This window comes from Syngnathus leptorhynchus, chromosome 18 (genome assembly GCF_054491065.1).
Source record: "Syngnathus leptorhynchus isolate UIUO chromosome 18, UIUO_Slep, whole genome shotgun sequence".
NCBI classification, from domain to species: Eukaryota; Metazoa; Chordata; class Actinopteri; order Syngnathiformes; family Syngnathidae; genus Syngnathus; species Syngnathus leptorhynchus.
In genome coordinates this window covers 6,350,836-6,367,538 of record NC_141212.1, presented here as the reverse complement: position 1 = coordinate 6,367,538, position 16,703 = coordinate 6,350,836, and the positions used below count along the sequence as shown (strand labels likewise).

General features: G+C 40.8%; 2 protein-coding genes across 3 annotated transcripts; one reads left to right on the top strand and one right to left on the bottom strand.

The window, feature by feature from the left end:
* Positions 1–248: 248 nt before the first annotated feature.
* rab10 (RAB10, member RAS oncogene family) lies at positions 249–6,135 on the bottom strand. The gene is made up of 6 exons (XM_085937088.1): positions 5,419–6,135; positions 3,508–3,568; positions 1,941–2,079; positions 1,726–1,815; positions 1,403–1,504; positions 249–1,221 (listed from the first exon to the last, which is right to left on the bottom strand). The coding sequence occupies exons 1-6, from the start codon at positions 5,543–5,545 to the stop codon at positions 1,135–1,137; spliced, it is 606 nt and encodes a 201-aa protein (XP_085793214.1). The 5' UTR covers positions 5,546–6,135; the 3' UTR covers positions 249–1,134.
* kif3ca (kinesin family member 3Ca) lies at positions 5,488–15,531 on the top strand. Of its 2 annotated transcripts, XR_015068850.1 has the most exons (11): positions 5,488–6,511; positions 6,639–6,692; positions 8,348–10,277; positions 12,390–12,491; positions 12,562–12,684; positions 12,884–13,002; positions 13,160–13,276; positions 13,378–13,486; positions 13,579–13,718; positions 14,099–14,288; positions 14,715–15,531. XR_015068850.1 is itself a non-coding variant. In XM_085937075.1 (10 exons), exons 3-10 carry the CDS (start codon positions 8,868–8,870, stop codon positions 14,184–14,186), a joined length of 2,208 nt encoding a protein of 735 aa, XP_085793201.1. In that variant the 5' UTR covers positions 5,488–6,511; positions 6,639–6,692; positions 8,348–8,867; the 3' UTR covers positions 14,187–15,531. The 2 variants fall into 2 exon arrangements, 1 of the variants encoding a protein (XP_085793201.1); XM_085937075.1 differs by having other exon boundaries at positions 14,099–15,531.
* Positions 15,532–16,703: the final 1,172 nt, after the last annotated feature.

The following is a 16,703-nucleotide window of genomic DNA, read 5'->3' as shown; positions in this document are numbered from 1 at the left end:
TGAAACATGTTCGGTTGAAAAAGTCACAGTGACAGGCTTGAACAAATGATTCAACAATAACTATTACTGAATTATTGCTATTAGAATATTTTTGTCCAACTAGAATAACCTAGAAACCAATTGTGAAACAGATTGTAGAGATATGTTAATGTGCATTCCTGGACACTTACACGTCATGTTTGACTAGTATTTATGTTTGCAAGGTTCAATTAGACATGAGACTTAACACGACACTAAAGACAAACAAGTTAACTTAAACAAGCTTATTTTAATGGATCTGCAAAACTGTTTGAATTTCCAAAGAGAACTTGAGAACCTCTCGCCCAAAGTTACCCAGTGGCATACCTCATAATGTTACAGAAACGCTTCCAACCCAAAGAAATCTGCATGCAGGAAACAAACAGTAACCCAAATTGGAAAAAGAAAACCAACAACAAAATCTGTCAAATAAATCATAAAGGTAAAAATGAAACATTGAAAAACAGGACATATAATGCCGTTCTCTTGACCGAAGGAGAAATTCAAACGCTTCTGCATCAGCTCGATTCCGCACGGGGAGCGCAAACTGACAACGATTTAGTAAAGTGTAATTTCGATGGGTGGGTGTGGCTCCGCCCATGACACAGCCCCGCCCCTGTCTTCCATATAAGGCACAGGACAAAAGAAATCCCCGCATTACAAAAAGAGCTCGCCACAACCTCTGTCACTTGGTAACAATTGTAATTGAGCAAACACTTGGGGGAGACAGACGATGAGTGTCCAAAAAGGGCCGCTGTGGGTGGGGAAAAAGGGAAGGGGGGGGAAGAGCTGAGCTCAGGCCAAGGAAATATTACAAATATGAGCTTGTCTTTTCAACTTTTTTTTTTTTTTTTTTTTTAGAATAATCTTTAAAACAAAACAACAAGAAACATGAGTGGAGCTCATGAGATGGAGAGTGGAAAAAGATGAAGGGACAGGGGGTTAGCTGAATGACGAATGAAGTGTTTTATTGTTTAATTCTGATCAAAGAGTGAGTGTGCAAGAAAAGTCATGAGAGGGGGGGTTAGAGGGTAAGAGAGTTAGACGTTAGAGAAAGAGAGAGGGTGTGGTGCGTGCGCGTATGTGTGCGTGTGTGCGTGAGTCGGTGCGAGTTGTTCAACTGCAGCACTTGCTCTTCCAGCCCGTCCCTCCGCTGCCGCTGGTGATGTCCACATTTTCACTGTTGGGCTCCTTTACAGGCGTCTGGAAGACACATACAATCATTAACGTGAGCAACAAAAGGTGCTTATGATGCATTGGTGCCAATTGATTCGCTTATCATTTGCTAGTTCAGACAACAAGTCTACTTCCTAGTTACGCTCTTGTGACTAATAGGAGGTGGAGTGAGTAATATCATGAGCCTGTGGATTCAAATCAAACGTACCTTTCTGAGAATGTCTTCCGCTAACGTGAGGAAGGCCTTCTCGATGTTGATGTTAGCCTTGGCGCTGGTCTCAAAAAACCTAATGTTGTGCTCCTTCGCAATCTGGGTTGACGACAAGAAGAGCAAGTAAGAAAGACCGCTGACCTTCAAAAGGGTGCTTGTCCAAAAATAAAATGGCGTCGTCAATCTTCAGAGTGGAGCACAGTATCAGGTAGCATTGATTCCCATAAATACCGGAGGTGGGTTTTACTAGATTCAAATCCTTCAAACCAAATTTCGGGTGGGGTTTTTTTGCGGCTTATTGAAGCCCAACAGTGTCTTACCTGCTCCCCCTTGGCTTTTTGTACAACCCTCTTGTCCTCAATGTCACACTTGTTGCCTAGTAGCATTCTCTCAACATCCTCATTTGCATGCTGAAAACATAAAAATAGTGTTAACGTCAATTATTTGGAATTCCCAAATGGTAGCATGAATTTGTTAAAGTACGACCATACAGATCTGTGGCATTTCTTAAACACTGTACACTTGCAAGTCTCACCTCATCAATGTTACGCAACCATTTGCTGATGTTCTCAAAGCTCTTGCCGTTGGTGATGTCATAGACCAGCATGATGCCCATGGCGCCTCTGTAATAGGAGGTGGTGATGGTGTGGAACCGTTCCTGCCCCGCTGTATCCCTGGATAAACACACGTTCAAATGACATCCTCTTAATAACAAGAACTAGGATAAGAGAAACCCTCCATTACATAAAATGGATGAAAAAAAAATAGAAACGTCTCTATGAGGGAGTGATGTGAATAAATAAGGTGTGTCAGTTACAACCATTTCCTTCCTGCAAAGAGCAAGCAACTCAATATACAAAATTCTACTCTCTACCGAAGGCCATTGTTATTACACACTCTGAAGATATGTCACCCTATTGTATTTTATTGTACTTTAATTACACTGGACACTAGAAGCAGAGAATAGTCATATTCATTTTATGCCCTACAAGAATACTCCTGTCAAGAATGAGGAAAAAAAAAAAAAAAAAAAAAAAAAAAAAAAGAGAAGCAATTATAAATGTTGCTTCACATTCCAATAATGTCTTCGCCCCAATGTGGTAATCTGACAAGTCACGTTGAAACTCGCATACACACACGCGCACAGAGAGGCTGCCCACACGACTACACTCAGCTCCCCTGAAAGATGGAAAATTTGTCGACATTCATCTATCACTGCTTGCAGAGAAAATCCTAGCTAATAAAATACAGATTTTGGGGACTTTCATTTGGTTAAACTCATAAGATTCTAAGATTTTCAAAATATGTTGTTTTCATGTTTTTACAAGTGCAATAACATAAAGCTGAAAATTGTGTGACTTTTTTTTTTTTTTTTTTCCTTCTATTGTTGTAGCCACACAGACATGTAACGGAAGATGTGGGTGCTCAGGTTTATCTCGACAACACTGGCGTATTGTCTCGAATGACTGCGACCTTCTTAAAAGAAGGTCAAAGGAATTATTCATACAGGAAATGTCAATTGTGCATTTTAGCAACGCACAAAACCATGTAGTGTTGTATATGTATGGCATATTCATATCGATATGAAAATAGGCTTGATATAGAGATATGAAATATTGTCCATATTGTTCAACCCAAAAACAGAAGATCCGGAAAATGTTTATGTGATGATACATCAATTCAATATCATTACTTGACTATGTGGCCAATGTGGGGAACTGAAACAACACTCTTAAGTGGAATGTTATAGGTCAAGCAAAGTAAATGCATAAAAATGTCAAAAACAGTTCTGCTTTTTCACTTCCCGACCTGAACTACAGCAGCTTGGCATAATTATGCGCCAGAAGTTTTCATGAAGCAAGCCATCGAATTATACCGCCTGTCTGTGACACACATGCGCAGTAGCGGTTCATCTGGGTCATCCGTGATGTTAACAGAAGCACTGTGGCGGTGTCACGGCTAACTGACATTAGCAACAGCAAAGGTTACGGCGCATTTCTCCCAAAAATATGAATGTGAGGCAAACTTGACTTTCACTGCACTATTTTGGTGGAAGAAACGTAATTGTATGTTTACTTACACCTATGCAATAAGTGACTCACCAGATCTGTAATTTGATCTTCTTTCCTTGTAGTTCCACAGTTTTGATCTTGAAGTCTATTCCTATAAAAGAAACACATTTATAAAACTTAGCCACCCATTTCAAAAATGGCCCTCACACATTTGCAAAGACTGAAGATTTGGTACAACATAATAGCTGTATGATCGTGACCACAATATTGAGCAAAGTAATTCAATTTTGGATGAGTGTTATTCTTCTGGAGGGGTCGCGAAGCCACAGGAGGGACAGCCGATGACTTTTGGCCCACAAGTGTTGTTTTCCTGTCCAAAGAACTGAGCTGTCACTTCAGCTAAAGCAAAAAAGATTGTGCTCGGTTTACAAGTTCAAGAAACAGCTGTGCTCTTTGAGGGGCAGGACCACAGCATAATGAAGCGAGCGGCTGCCAAAGAGTGACTCACCCAGTATTAAGCACGCCCCAGAGAGGGCGGAAGGGGAATAGTTGGGGGTTCAAAAAACGGGGTCGAGGAAGAGGCAAAATGTAAACATCCGAAAAGTTGTGCAAATTTAAAAGTGACCAAATACGAGAAACCGAGCACACCGCGCGAGTGAGTGAGCCCAAAGAGGAAAAACGTGGTCTCGTAGTGACTAAAGTGGTACAGCAACCGCATCTGTTTAGGTTGCTCGGGAGAATATTGATCAGGTCGACATCAATAATAAAACAACAGAATGCACGAGCACAGTCGGCTGTTTAAGCTCTACAGTATGTGCGGACTCAACTTTTAAAAGGATGTACAATGTTCTGTGTCGCTATCTAATTAAACAGAAATAAACTCGACCGAACAAGACCAACGGCTGGCTATTCAGAGGCCTGGAAATAAGGATGAGTAACTAAAGAGAAGGGGGGGGGGGGTTTCCACTGAGAGTATTTTGAGAAGTGCCGCTGTATCTGTGCCATGCAACTAAACAAAGAACTACACTCCAATTTCTGTTTCAGTCCAGTGCGTGGATTTGAAAAAAGATGCAGGGTTCTATAAACAAGGTGCACCCGCCATTGTAATCCTTCTGTTTGTATAGGCATCGATATGATGCTCCAACTACCAACCGAGAGGGGACTGCAGTTTCCTAGAATTGTACGACTTTTAATGGTGAAGGAAATTACCTTCATTGATATGTTGTTTTCTTCTCTGTAAAAATAAGTCTGCACACAATTGCAGACCTTTGGCTGATATGGGCATGACAGTATAATTGCTGGTATTGGGACAAAACCAGGAGATTCTTTTGCAGACAGACTTGCACATTATAAATCAATACGACCACATTCCTTATAAAATGAGTGATCTATATTGAAAGATTTTGTTGTATCAACGGTGTAATACCATTCGTAGATGCCAAATAAAAGATCCATGGCTGTCCTTTGAGCAGAAGCTGCAATTGAGATACATTCAGAGGAACAATCATGAGATAATATAGTATGAATATGTGTCATTTGTACCTAATGGAATCCACAATGGAATCCAGAGAGGTCCGTGTTTCATTCCAATAACGTTAAGCAATTAATACGCTGTAAATAATAAAGCATTAGCGACGATATGTCACTGCTCCTTATATAATATGACAGCTCAAATGTATATGGCGATTGCCCCGTTGCCCCCACTAGCCTTGTTAGCTTGCAATGTCACAAATGACAGCTTATCTAATTATACATTGCTTAACAGTCAGTCTTAACCAAAACAAGTTTTATGGTGTGTTTATAATGTCCCCGTCACCTCGTGCAGGGGTTATCTAAGTTTAATAGTTTTCCAAATTGCACAACTTGTCTCCGGGCTAACCAGTGCAGGCCTGGGCAGTCCGGAGCAGGCTAACAGCGCGATGGCTAACCAAAAGGACCTGCAAGTCAAAGTCAACAAAAGCAAATCGACGTGACAATACTGTATTTGTTGTTGTTGCTTACCTATGGTGGAGATGAAGGTTGTGTTGAAGGCATCGTCAGAGAAGCGGAACAGCACACAGGTCTTTCCCACGCCCGAATCTCCGATGAGAAGCAGCTTGAATAGCAGGTCGTACGTCTTCTTAGCCATTGAAAACTGTATGTACCCGCTCCGATACACACACAAAAAAAACAAATCGAACACGCCTATGTGGAGTCTGAAGCCAGTTCCGATGCCAACCTGATCACCAGCCCCGGTTTTGACAGTTTGCAACCTGGGATTTGTTGATTAGCTTTGACAAGCTACTTGGCTAAATACCACCACAAAATAAAACGCGTTAGAGAAGTGATATTCCAAAAGTCCAACTGTTTCCCCCTTGAAAGCGAGAGAAAAGGTAGCGACAACGTGAGATCGTCCCGCACGATTCCTCTTTTCCACTTTCTTTTCTCCCACACAGTCGGGACAAAATGGCTCCTCTCTACACCGACTCACTCTTTCTTCATACTAACGGCGAGCTAATTCAAATTCTCGGCACACCCCGTCATTCCAGTGCCCAGCTTCCAGCTCAACCGAGAAACCTTCGAATGGGAATTCAAGGTGAAAGTGAAACAAATTCACTGACTGCAAAGTTAGTGAGGATTTTTTTCCCGGAGAGATTAGGAACTTAAAGTAAGACGACCGCCGTCGTCTCTGGAATAGCAGTCAGCACGGCGACACCCTACATGACAGACACATAATTTGACCGCCCAATTTGGTCAAAAACCTTCTGGATTTGCTAACACTGCTGTCATTCAAGTGTATACCCAAATATGATTGGTAGTTTCTGCGAACACGGAGCGTGGGCGTGTCTTACAGTGACCGAAAGGGCAAACGGCACTGGGCCAGTTGCTTCGACATTTAGGCTCAGCCTCTAGTCAATTTCAATGGGGAAAACATGTCCGACGACCCAAAATGGCCGCTAGTTTCCGCGGCGTTCTCTGGGTGTGATTCATTTTTCATGGCAAGTTTGGAACTGATGCGGTGACTCTCCCAGCTGTGAGTCAGGCCAAGTGATGTCATAATTAAGTGCTTATGCTTTTACGGGCGTTTCCCCACGTATCCTCTCGGAATTAAAAGGTAATTCACCCTGTTTAACTATACACGTACTGATATTGAAAGCAAGCATTACACACATTTATTATAATAACAATACCATGTCACGAGTTGGCGTTGTGTCGAACTTTTTCCCCTGCTTTCCCTTCAGACACTCCTCCAAGAATGCAGAGTATGTCATTGCCGCCAAGTACAGACTTGACAGGTAAAGAAAAGACATACAAACTCATCCAAAAAACTAATGTTAGTGTGCTGCTGTGGCAATAAAACAAGAGTCTGAGATTAAGATGCAGTGGAAACTATGAATACTGTAAAACAGGGGTGTCAAACTTGTTTTTTTTACGGGCCGCATTGTAGTCATAGCTTCTTTCGGAGGGCCATTATGACTGTCAAACCAAATAAATGTATGAGCACCTCATATTATATCCAGTAAAAGCTATAAAACACACTGACAAATAACTCGTTTTAAAATCAGACGAGTAAAAACTGGTCAAATATTTAAAAAAAAAAAAAAAAGATATTGAAAGTGAAGACAATTTGCAATTCAAGTAATGACACACGAATTTAATGCACAATTGGTCTTCGCGGGCCACATAAAATGATGTGGCGGGCCGTATCTGGCCCCCGGGCCTTGGGTTTGACACCTGTGCTGTAAAAAATACTTGTTACATTGGTTTTAAGTCAAGAACACTAAGCTGTCAACTCCTTAGTATGACCAGTAAAAGAACTATTGGATTCGTCCTATTTCAATTTAGGCGGGATTGAATTATGTATATATAACAAGCATCACATATGCTTTGATTTGACCACCAATAGTATGCTAATCAAAATGTACATGGCATTTATGTTTGTTCTATTTGTTTATCTTCACTCTGTACTCTAACTCCACAGTTGATCCTTGCTCTCACTGATAAATCATGTCTGAACACAGATATTGTCCATATCACACTACATTCTTCACTTAGCTGCACAGGCCCTCGGGGATCATCTCGCACCGCTTGAATAACAGTGGTAAACAAACATTCATAGATGGTAATTTTTAAGACCGGAAGGCAAATCTGTCAAGTACACTAGGTTGCATAAGTTTCTTTGCTTTTAATTTATTCAAACATTATTTTATAATGTACACAGGAACATGGTGAGATTGCAGAGGAAAATGAATGTAGAAACAAATTTTTCCATTCAGATTTTTTTTATTACTCTTAGTTCATCACGATATTTATTTTATAATAAAAATAAACATAACGAGTAACAGTAAATCATTTGTATCCTTTCTTGAAGTTAATGACACAATACTAATTAGTTGTAACACATTTTTAATAACATTTATAGTAATGCTGTTTGTAACGTCCTGCTTTACATCTGACACAATGCAAAATTCTTGGGGGTGTTTTCACCAAGTTTCTTAAAAGAAATATCCCCAAACGTCACCCGCACGTGCACCTGGAAAAAAAAGTATTTTTGTCTCTTTTCAAAACATTAGTTTGGTGTAGGTCAGCATGTGTTCTACAATTCTGTCACTAAATGTCGTTGTTAGGCCGTATTTTAACCACACCGCGGTGAAATTATTAATTTTACGCGTCCTCGTTCTATACTCATTTCGTGACATCATCTTATTTTTCTTTATAAAAGTCTCGAAATATATCACAAAATAACACAGCAATATTCTCGTGTTTATACTTACTATGACTGATTAATATTACATTTATAACACCTTGTGTTATATATTTTGTTATATAGACAAATAAGCATACATATAATAAATAATATACATTTGTTTACTTCATATAAAAAAAAAACATCGAAGAAGCTGCTGCGTGATTAACTACATTTCCCATCGTGCTTTGCTCTACTCCGCAGTGATATGGGGCGTGCAGCTCGAATGACTGTGCGCGTGCGTGCGTTCGCGTAGCCTTGTGTGCGGGGGCGTGCGCGTCTACGCGGGAGGAGGGATCTGTCTCTCGGAGACCCACACCCGAGCACCAGACGGAGCATCATTGAACGGACGGACTGACTGAAGGATGTGGATCCCACTGGGCGTGTAAAAAGAAGATATGAGCGAAATATCCGTCTTTTTGCCTTTGACACCCTGGGATTTTTTGGCTTCTAGTGTGGACACGTAGCGGCAATGGAGCGTCGAGCCAACGCGTGAGAGCTGATATCATTTATGCTAATTTAACAGACAGTTCGGACGATTGAGACGATAGGATGGGCATGCTATGCTTGTTTATTTTCGCTGAAGAAATGATCATGATGTCGTGCTGAATGTTGTATTAATGAGAAGAAAACATATGGTGACACAAAGCTAGTAACCAGGAAGGTTTTGTTTTGTATTTCAATTTATTGTCATTGTGTGACTTGCAACAACAAGACGCCAGCCATGTCAAAGAATAAGAGCAGTGAGTCGGTTAAGGTAGTTGTTCGATGTCGACCTCTGAACCGAAAAGAGGAATCCAACGGTCCTTCTGGGGGGATCGTCCAGATGGACCTGCGACTAGGACAGGTGATCCTCAGGAATCCTCGAGCATCACACAGTGAACCCCAGAAAACGTTTACATTTGATGCTGTTTACGATGCCAATTCCAAACAACGAGATCTGTACGATGAGAGCGTCAGGCCTCTCATAGATTCTGTGCTAGCTGGGTTCAATGGGACCATATTTGCTTATGGACAGACCGGAACAGGGAAGACATACACCATGCAGGGGATGTGGTTGGACCCAGAGAAACGAGGCGTGATACCCAACGCTTTTGACCATATCTTTACGCACATCTCACGCTCGCAGTCTGATAAGCAGTACCTGGTCCGGGCGTCTTATCTCGAGATCTATCGTGAGGAGATCCGTGATCTGATGGATCCCAACCACGCCAATGCTCGGGGACTGGAGCTTAGAGAGAGTCCGGAAACTGGAGTCTATGTCCCGGACCTCACTTCTTGTGTCTGCAAGAGCATCAAGGAGATAGAAGAGGTGATGAATGTGGGAAACCAAGCCAGGGCTGTTGCGGCCACCGACATGAACGAGTATTCATCCAGGTCCCACGCCTTATTTCTGATCACAGTGGAGTGCGGCCAGCCTGGTCCAGATGGGAGAAAGCACATCCGGGTGGGGCGCCTCAACCTGGTGGATCTGGCCGGCAGTGAGCGGCAGGCCAAGACAGGCGTCCAGGGGGAACGCCTGAAAGAAGCGGCAAAAATAAACCTTTCTCTGTCCGCGTTAGGGAACGTGATATCTGCGCTTGCAGATGGCCGCAGTGGCCACGTGCCGTACCGGGACTCAAAGCTGACCCGCCTTTTGCAGGACTCACTGGGCGGTAATGCCAAGACTGTCATGGTGGCCACTCTAGGCCCTGCTCCTCAACACTACGACGAAACTCTCACCACTCTTCGCTACGCAAATCGAGCCAAGAACATCCAGAACCAGCCTCGAGTCAATGAGGACCCCAAAGACGCCCTCCTCCGAGAATTTCAAAGTGAGATTGCTCGGCTCAGAGCTCAGCTCAACCACAGGAAGTGGAGAAGCAAGCAGAAGAAGGAGCGGCTGGACGACGAGGGTTCAGATCCAGATGGGGATGAAGACACCGAGTGTGAAGAGGAGGAGGAGGTGGAGAAGAACGCAGAGGAGTATGTCAAGCAAGAGGAGCAGCGTCTGGAGAGGGAGAAGGAGGCCATCAGAGGAGATCGATCACTCCTGGCTGATGAGAAGCAAAGGCTTCTTGGCGAGAAAGAGAGGATGATGGGAGATCTTCGCAAAGAGCAAGAAGCCACTGAGCAACTCACTGCCAAGTACAAGGTGAGAATCTAGATCTCTGTATTGATCTTAAACATTGCGAAATCAATGTTTCAGTTTCTCTACGTTTCTCTCATATGAGGTAATGTGGGAATGTCCTCTGGGGTGGAGTGTAATGAGATCCTAATAATTCCGCCCTGAGTGTTTCATTTCTGCGTCAGGCCTCTTATATTCCTTCCCATCACATTGTCCTTCAGAGCAGTGCGTGCCTAATAGCGCTGAACCGTATCAAATCTTCTATGATTTCGCTGCACAGTGCAAGTTCTCATGTTTGATGCTGACTGGATGGCTGTGCTGAGTGCTGTCAGCCACGGGAATCAGCAAAATTCTCCCTCGCCTCGAGGGAGAAGATGATTGAGGTCAAGTATTTCCTCTCCTTACATCAGTGTCCCTCAAAACATTGTTTATCCCCGGATACCAAAACTTGGACGTTTTTGTTAGTCATGTATTATACTATGCTTGTTTTCTGTCAACAAATCACAAGTCATTTCTAGTTCAATAATCTGTTCTACATAAAACATCACGTATACCAATGTTTACCAAGCGTAGTTTGCATCCTGCATCTCTCAAACTGAAAATTGTCCTGACAGAGAGCACTTTGGCCAGGAAGCAGCTGAATCTATAAATAACCAATTATAGATAAGATCAAAATGCAATGCAATTAAGTCCCCAGCTCTTTGAACACAACAGGGCAACAAACTATAAAGTAGGTCAGGAGCAACCTTGTGAGTCATTTGGTATTCCTGCAGATGGTTTACTCCTGAAGTAATGACAATTTATACAAACATGTCATTAAGAGTACAAAATAAAATGACTGAATGCTCCGTTTATACATAATGTGGCCTTACAATATTAAATACTTTAGAGATAAATGTCTCTGGTTTTGACAAACACTTGGGCCTACCATTATGGAAAATCCCAAGGCACTCATAAATGATTACTGACCTAAAGCCTGTACAGTACTCTCCTCTGTAACAATAAGCAGCCTATCAAGAGGAAGGAACATGCATGAGGGAGGTCAAAACTAGAATCAACCCATTAATGGCGGGCATTGAATCTGGTTGAACAGGACACACATGCACACTCACATCTTTTTATAGCTGTAACATGATACAACAGCACAGCACTGTTTCAATTCATTCCAAAGAATCTCTTTGCAAAGTTTGCTGGTTGACTTATGTGTGAACATAAAAGTTTGAAACTAGTAGTCCGGTCCAGGAGGGGAAGTTGCTTTTTTTTTATTTTTTTTTTATTTTTTTTTATTTTTTTTTTATAAATATTGTTTGTCCTCACAGAGATGGATGGAAACAAACGCGCACACACAGAAGACAAAGGCAGCTCCCCTAAACAAAGAGGCTTTTTGCAAAAGCCTCATCGCTTTCTCTCTGAAGGACTCCACTGTACCCATTACACAAGTGTTTGTGTGTTTTCTGTTTTCTCGTGTAATTAAGTGGACAGCAGCACAGTGTGGTATGTGCAAGTTCACAGACTGTATACAGTTTAAACACACGCGTAATTGTTTCAAGCATAAAATGTGGGCTCCCCTTTTGGTTCCATTTTCTTTTTTCATTTTTGCTAGTTTGCATTTGAGACCTAGCAACTGTGATATCATTTTCAGTGGACAGCAAGTGACAAAATGGCCGCCCTTGGATGGATTTTGATGTAGTGCTATGTAGACTTGATTTACAGTGATGAAAAGTAATTTGCTTCTGTACGAGTAAGAGACTTTACAGTTCGCATATGAGTCGTGAAGCAAGATTAATGAGGTTTTTATTGATGCGCCCAGACGATGTTTAATTCATCATGCTGGAGCACAGCTCAGCTTGTTCTTGCTTAGTGTGGCATCATGGGGCTGTTCGGGCTGCCCACAACATCAGCCCAATAAAATGTATGTGCGTGCAACTATTTCTATACAGGCACTTTTAAAAGTCATCTTTTCACAATATGTCCCCTTAAATGTAGAATACATCTATCCATTTCTTTAAATTTATTTAAAAAAAAAAAAAACAGAGATGTGCTGTGTCATTGCATTTTCAAGGAAGTAGCTACGGGGATGTTAAAAATGCATTTGATGTATTTAAATATTGATCTCAGGCTTTTGTTTCTCTATCCCAGGCAATGGAAAGCAAGCTGCTGGTCGGGGGAAAGAACATCATAGACCACACCAATGAGCAGCAGAAAATGCTGGAGATGAAAAGGCAGGAAATTGCGGAGCAGGTATGTGTCTTTGCAGAATGTAGCGAATGGCTGCAGATTGTCATTGTTGTTTTTCTCCAAATGCTTCCAGTTCCGCAATGAGAGGGAGATGCAGCAGCAGATGATGGTCCAGGATGACGAGACGCTGGAGCTGAGGGATACTTTTACTTCTCTTCAGCAAGAGGTTGAGGCCAAAACCAAGAAACTCAAGAAGGTAGACAGTTCGAACCCTGGATCTTCAATGAACCTCCCTTGCATGGGTTATTTTGTAGGAGGAACTTAGGCATGAGGAGAAAATATAAACGCTCAGCTTTCCATTTCTTCTGACACCAATACCCCGCGAGAGGTGACCAAATTACAGCCAGTTGGACACAAATGCTTGAATATTCTCCTTTCTGATTCTCTGTTTATAGTTGTACGCCAAGCTCCAGTGCATCAAAGCTGAGATCCAGGATGTAAATGACGAGCATGTGAGGAGCCGTCAGGAGCTGGAGCAAACACAAAATGAGCTCACTAGAGAGCTCAAGTTCAAGTAAGGAAATAGTGTAGCTCGCTTTGATAATCCGAATTCCATGTGACATATATTTCAATAATAAGCGTGCCATTCTGACATATATCCTCTCGAGTCTTACAATGTGTTAAAACTCGATATTAACGTTGGCACATTGGTTCTACTCATTTTTGTGTAGGTATTTAATCATTGAGAACTTCATCCCTCCAGAGGAGAAGAATAAGATCATGAGCAGAATGACTTTTGACGCCGAAGAGGATCAGTGGAAATTCCAGCCTCTGGTTCCTGCTGAGAGGTCAGTGTTTTTAAATAGACGGATTGACGCCGCACACATATAGAATACGACCTATTTCTCATTGATTTCTGATTTCGCTCTCCACTTCCTCTCCTACATAGCAAACCCCTACAGATGAAAAAAAGGCCACCATCTGCCGTTGGATACAAAAGACCAATCAGCCATTATGCCAGGGTTGCCATAACAGTGGGCGCTAATAACAGATTCAGGGTAAGCAAAATCGGATAGTTCTAAAATGCAAATGTTAATGGTCATTTTAGCGTGTAGATTAAGTTTATATGAACGTGTGTGCGTGTGTTTAGGCTGAGAACATTATGTTTCTGGAACTGGACAAGAACCCACCAAACACTGCCTCACTGGCTCGCTTAAGGGACCCGAACCAAAGCTCTCTTGTGGACAACTTTCCTACTAATGACAGCGGCGTTCACAAATCTAACTCTTGGTAAATCGAACAGTGACGTAAAATATCAAATATGTTTGTTAAGAATTATTTTATTATACTTTATAGACATAGTATATGTTATATACAGTATATATAATTAATTCATTTTGAAACTGTACAAAAAAAACATAACTAATATGCACTTAAAGTGGTGCATTAGCGCTTAATGGTAATATCTTAATATACTTACCTGGTGAGTGTCAATTGTTTAACGTAATGCAGCTAAATGAAATTATTTGGGATTAGCCACCCCATCACTGTTCCAGCAGGCTGTAATCTCATTGTTCATGGACTGTATAATCTTGTTAACCTGTGATTCCGATTTTCAGTCATTTCTTTTTGTTGTGACATATTTTAAATAATCATTCCTGTTTTTGTAGGTGTCAAAACCTGAAGTCTCTCACTTCTTCCTCTTCTAACGTTTCCCTTTCGGCTTGTACCACTGCTATGTCTGCATCGGCGCAGTGAAATGCTGAAGCTCTTGCAGCGTGTGTTTTGATTATTATTTATTTTGCTGCGGAATTTGGTGCTGCGATATACAACACCACCTCTGGAGCAACACAAAAAATGGTGAGTGAAGGACGTTACAAAGCTCATCAAAAGAAACAAATTTAACCTTTGTTGCATGTGAGGGAGCAAAGACAGTCGGAAATGTCTGTGCGTGTGTGCGTGTTTGTCTGTCACCAAAGTGGCTTCTATCCTGTATATCAGTGTACATATTTAATGTATTTGTGTCTTCAAGGTTTCAAATGAAATGTCATGAATATGCATTCCTACAAGGAAGTAATGTCCATGTGTCATTTTTCTTCATTCACTGCAAAAGGTATTCACCTGTTGTGTAGTGGGTCAATTAAAAATAGTCACTATGCGTAATTCAAAAGATAAATATGCCTTAACATTGAACGAAAGAAAAAATTATAGGTCGAGTCACACGTTTTTACACACTTCATGAGACTGGCATGTGACCAATAATTTGATTTAACATATTTATTTCAGATCAAGACTTCGTAGAAATTCAGGCAGATCTACTGGCAAAATGTTGAAGGAAAATAATGTTATATAAATCCAGTACTGTACTATATTATTGTTCAAAAATAGAATATTTATGTCTAAAAATAATGAACTCTTATTATTATCTGAGGCAGAATTATTTTATTTCCAATTATTTCAGCGAGTACCCTTATAAGGGTTCCAACAAGCCGAACAAATACAGACCAAACTCGATTTTGACCGATGCTAATACAATATTTCCATCGGTTTTAACCATTTGCAGTGGAGATCACAATCAGAGCAAGTAATTGACCCGCTTTTGTTTCGCAAGGCCTATTGAGGCTTCACCCAATTTCACATTCATGTACGTAGGTTCCATGCAGTTTACCTTTAACGAGAGAAATGGAAATGAATATTGTTGATATGAAATGATTGTGGTGCCGTGTGTGGTGCAAATGCAAACATTTGCACCTTAATATTGCATTAGTAAATGAATGAATTTTGGTTTTAAACATCAGAGGAAGTCAAGTAAAACTATTTGTCAGGGTAGATTTCTTTCATGAGTGACACATATCTGTCCATTTGTTCTATTTCATGCATCTGTAAGAGGAAACCATTTACATTAGTGTCGATGGTAAAGGCAGGGTGAATGTGATTTAGGACAAAAAAAAAAATATGTGAATAAATATGTCTTTGTACATTGTCTCTGTGTACAGTATAAACCTTGTAATACATGTGTCGATTAAATCCGTTTTATGTCGGCCTTGTCAAATATTATATGACTATGAGAGAGCTGTGGGGGAGGAAGGAAGTGACATACCGATGGGGGGAAAAAAAAAGGCTGGGGGGAGGGATGGAAACAGTGAGCCAAAGACAATCAGGAAGTAAGGAACGACTGTTGGAGGAGGTGGAATACGGAGACAGTCTCCATGGTAACCTCTCAGTTGAGGAATGGCTAGTGGAGTAGGGGGAGTGGTCTAATATGTATCTATAATGGATGTAAAATAGCAAAAGCCAGTAATGCTGAGCTCATCTGTCTGGGTAAAAAAAAAAAACATGAATAAAAACACTGACACAAACGTTCATGTATTTTGCTATTTCATCAAATGTGTTTAAGGTTTTTTTTTAACCCATGTAAGACATATGATTGGAAAATCTGTGCCATTTACATGTAATCCCTCATTCAGCTACAGAGTGGCACATGTATGTCTAATAGCAGGTCAAGCTGACAGTCTGGTGAGTGAGCATTCCCCCGTGAAAATTATTCACTCACTTTTATCAATATCTAATGAGTTTTTTGATTATTAGGACAACAAGGTTTACGCGTATATCAACGTAAGGAGCTGTTTTTCATCGAATAAGCCGTCTTACTGAGCTCTGGTAAGCAAGGCCTCTCCTTGGTATGTTGATGTTAAGCCTCAATGCTAATATGCTATTATAACCCAATTTATCTTAACTATATCTTGGTAATGAAATTGATTAAAACCAACCGAAATCCGAGGTATATTAAACGCTATTTTATGATGTATCATGTTTTTTTGTGATAAAATGAGTATAAGTGAATGTGAGTTGATCTTGACGCTAATTGATGGCTGCTAATTGTGAAGCTAACTAAGCTAAAATGCTATTATTGATATTAGTTGATTCAGTTTGGTTTCATAAAAGCATTTAAATGTACACAGCTCACTAAAAGTGATTTATTTCAATATTAAAATGTGAAATTTTAATGTTTTCAGATACATTGAAGTTATGATAGTCTACAATATTTTTCATAGGTCTATCAAATGATTTTCTAATGATTAACATCACTTCATGCGAGTCATGTTAACTTGTTCAACTCTCCAAACCCTGATGAGTTTGGACTACCACTAAGGTTGCTGCATGTTCTCGTTATCTTGAGTTTACTTTGTGTTCTGCCACTTAATTTACATGGCCTGCCCTGTGATAGGAATTGATATACATTATAATTGTTTTGATCAGGTCATGGGTACTATA

What these genes read in the sequence shown, in the direction of transcription:
- rab10 (XM_085937088.1), bottom strand. Translation starts at nt 5,545, where the DNA reads ATGGCTAAGAAGACGTACGACCTGCTATTCAAGCTGCTTCTCATCGGA. An exon ending in AAGATCAAATTACAGATCTG is followed by an intron (nt 2,080 to 3,507) that starts GTGAGTCACTTA and finishes GTGTTTATCCAG; the next exon opens with GGATACAGCGGGGCAGGAAC. An exon ending in GGTTGCGTAACATTGATGAG is followed by an intron (nt 1,816 to 1,940) that starts GTGAGACTTGCA and finishes TTATGTTTTCAG; the next exon opens with CATGCAAATGAGGATGTTGA.
- kif3ca (XM_085937075.1), top strand. Translation starts at nt 8,868, where the DNA reads ATGTCAAAGAATAAGAGCAGTGAGTCGGTTAAGGTAGTTGTTCGATGT. An exon ending in GGCAGGAAATTGCGGAGCAG is followed by an intron (nt 12,492 to 12,561) that starts GTATGTGTCTTT and finishes AAATGCTTCCAG; the next exon opens with TTCCGCAATGAGAGGGAGAT. An exon ending in CCTCTGGTTCCTGCTGAGAG is followed by an intron (nt 13,277 to 13,377) that starts GTCAGTGTTTTT and finishes TCTCCTACATAG; the next exon opens with CAAACCCCTACAGATGAAAA.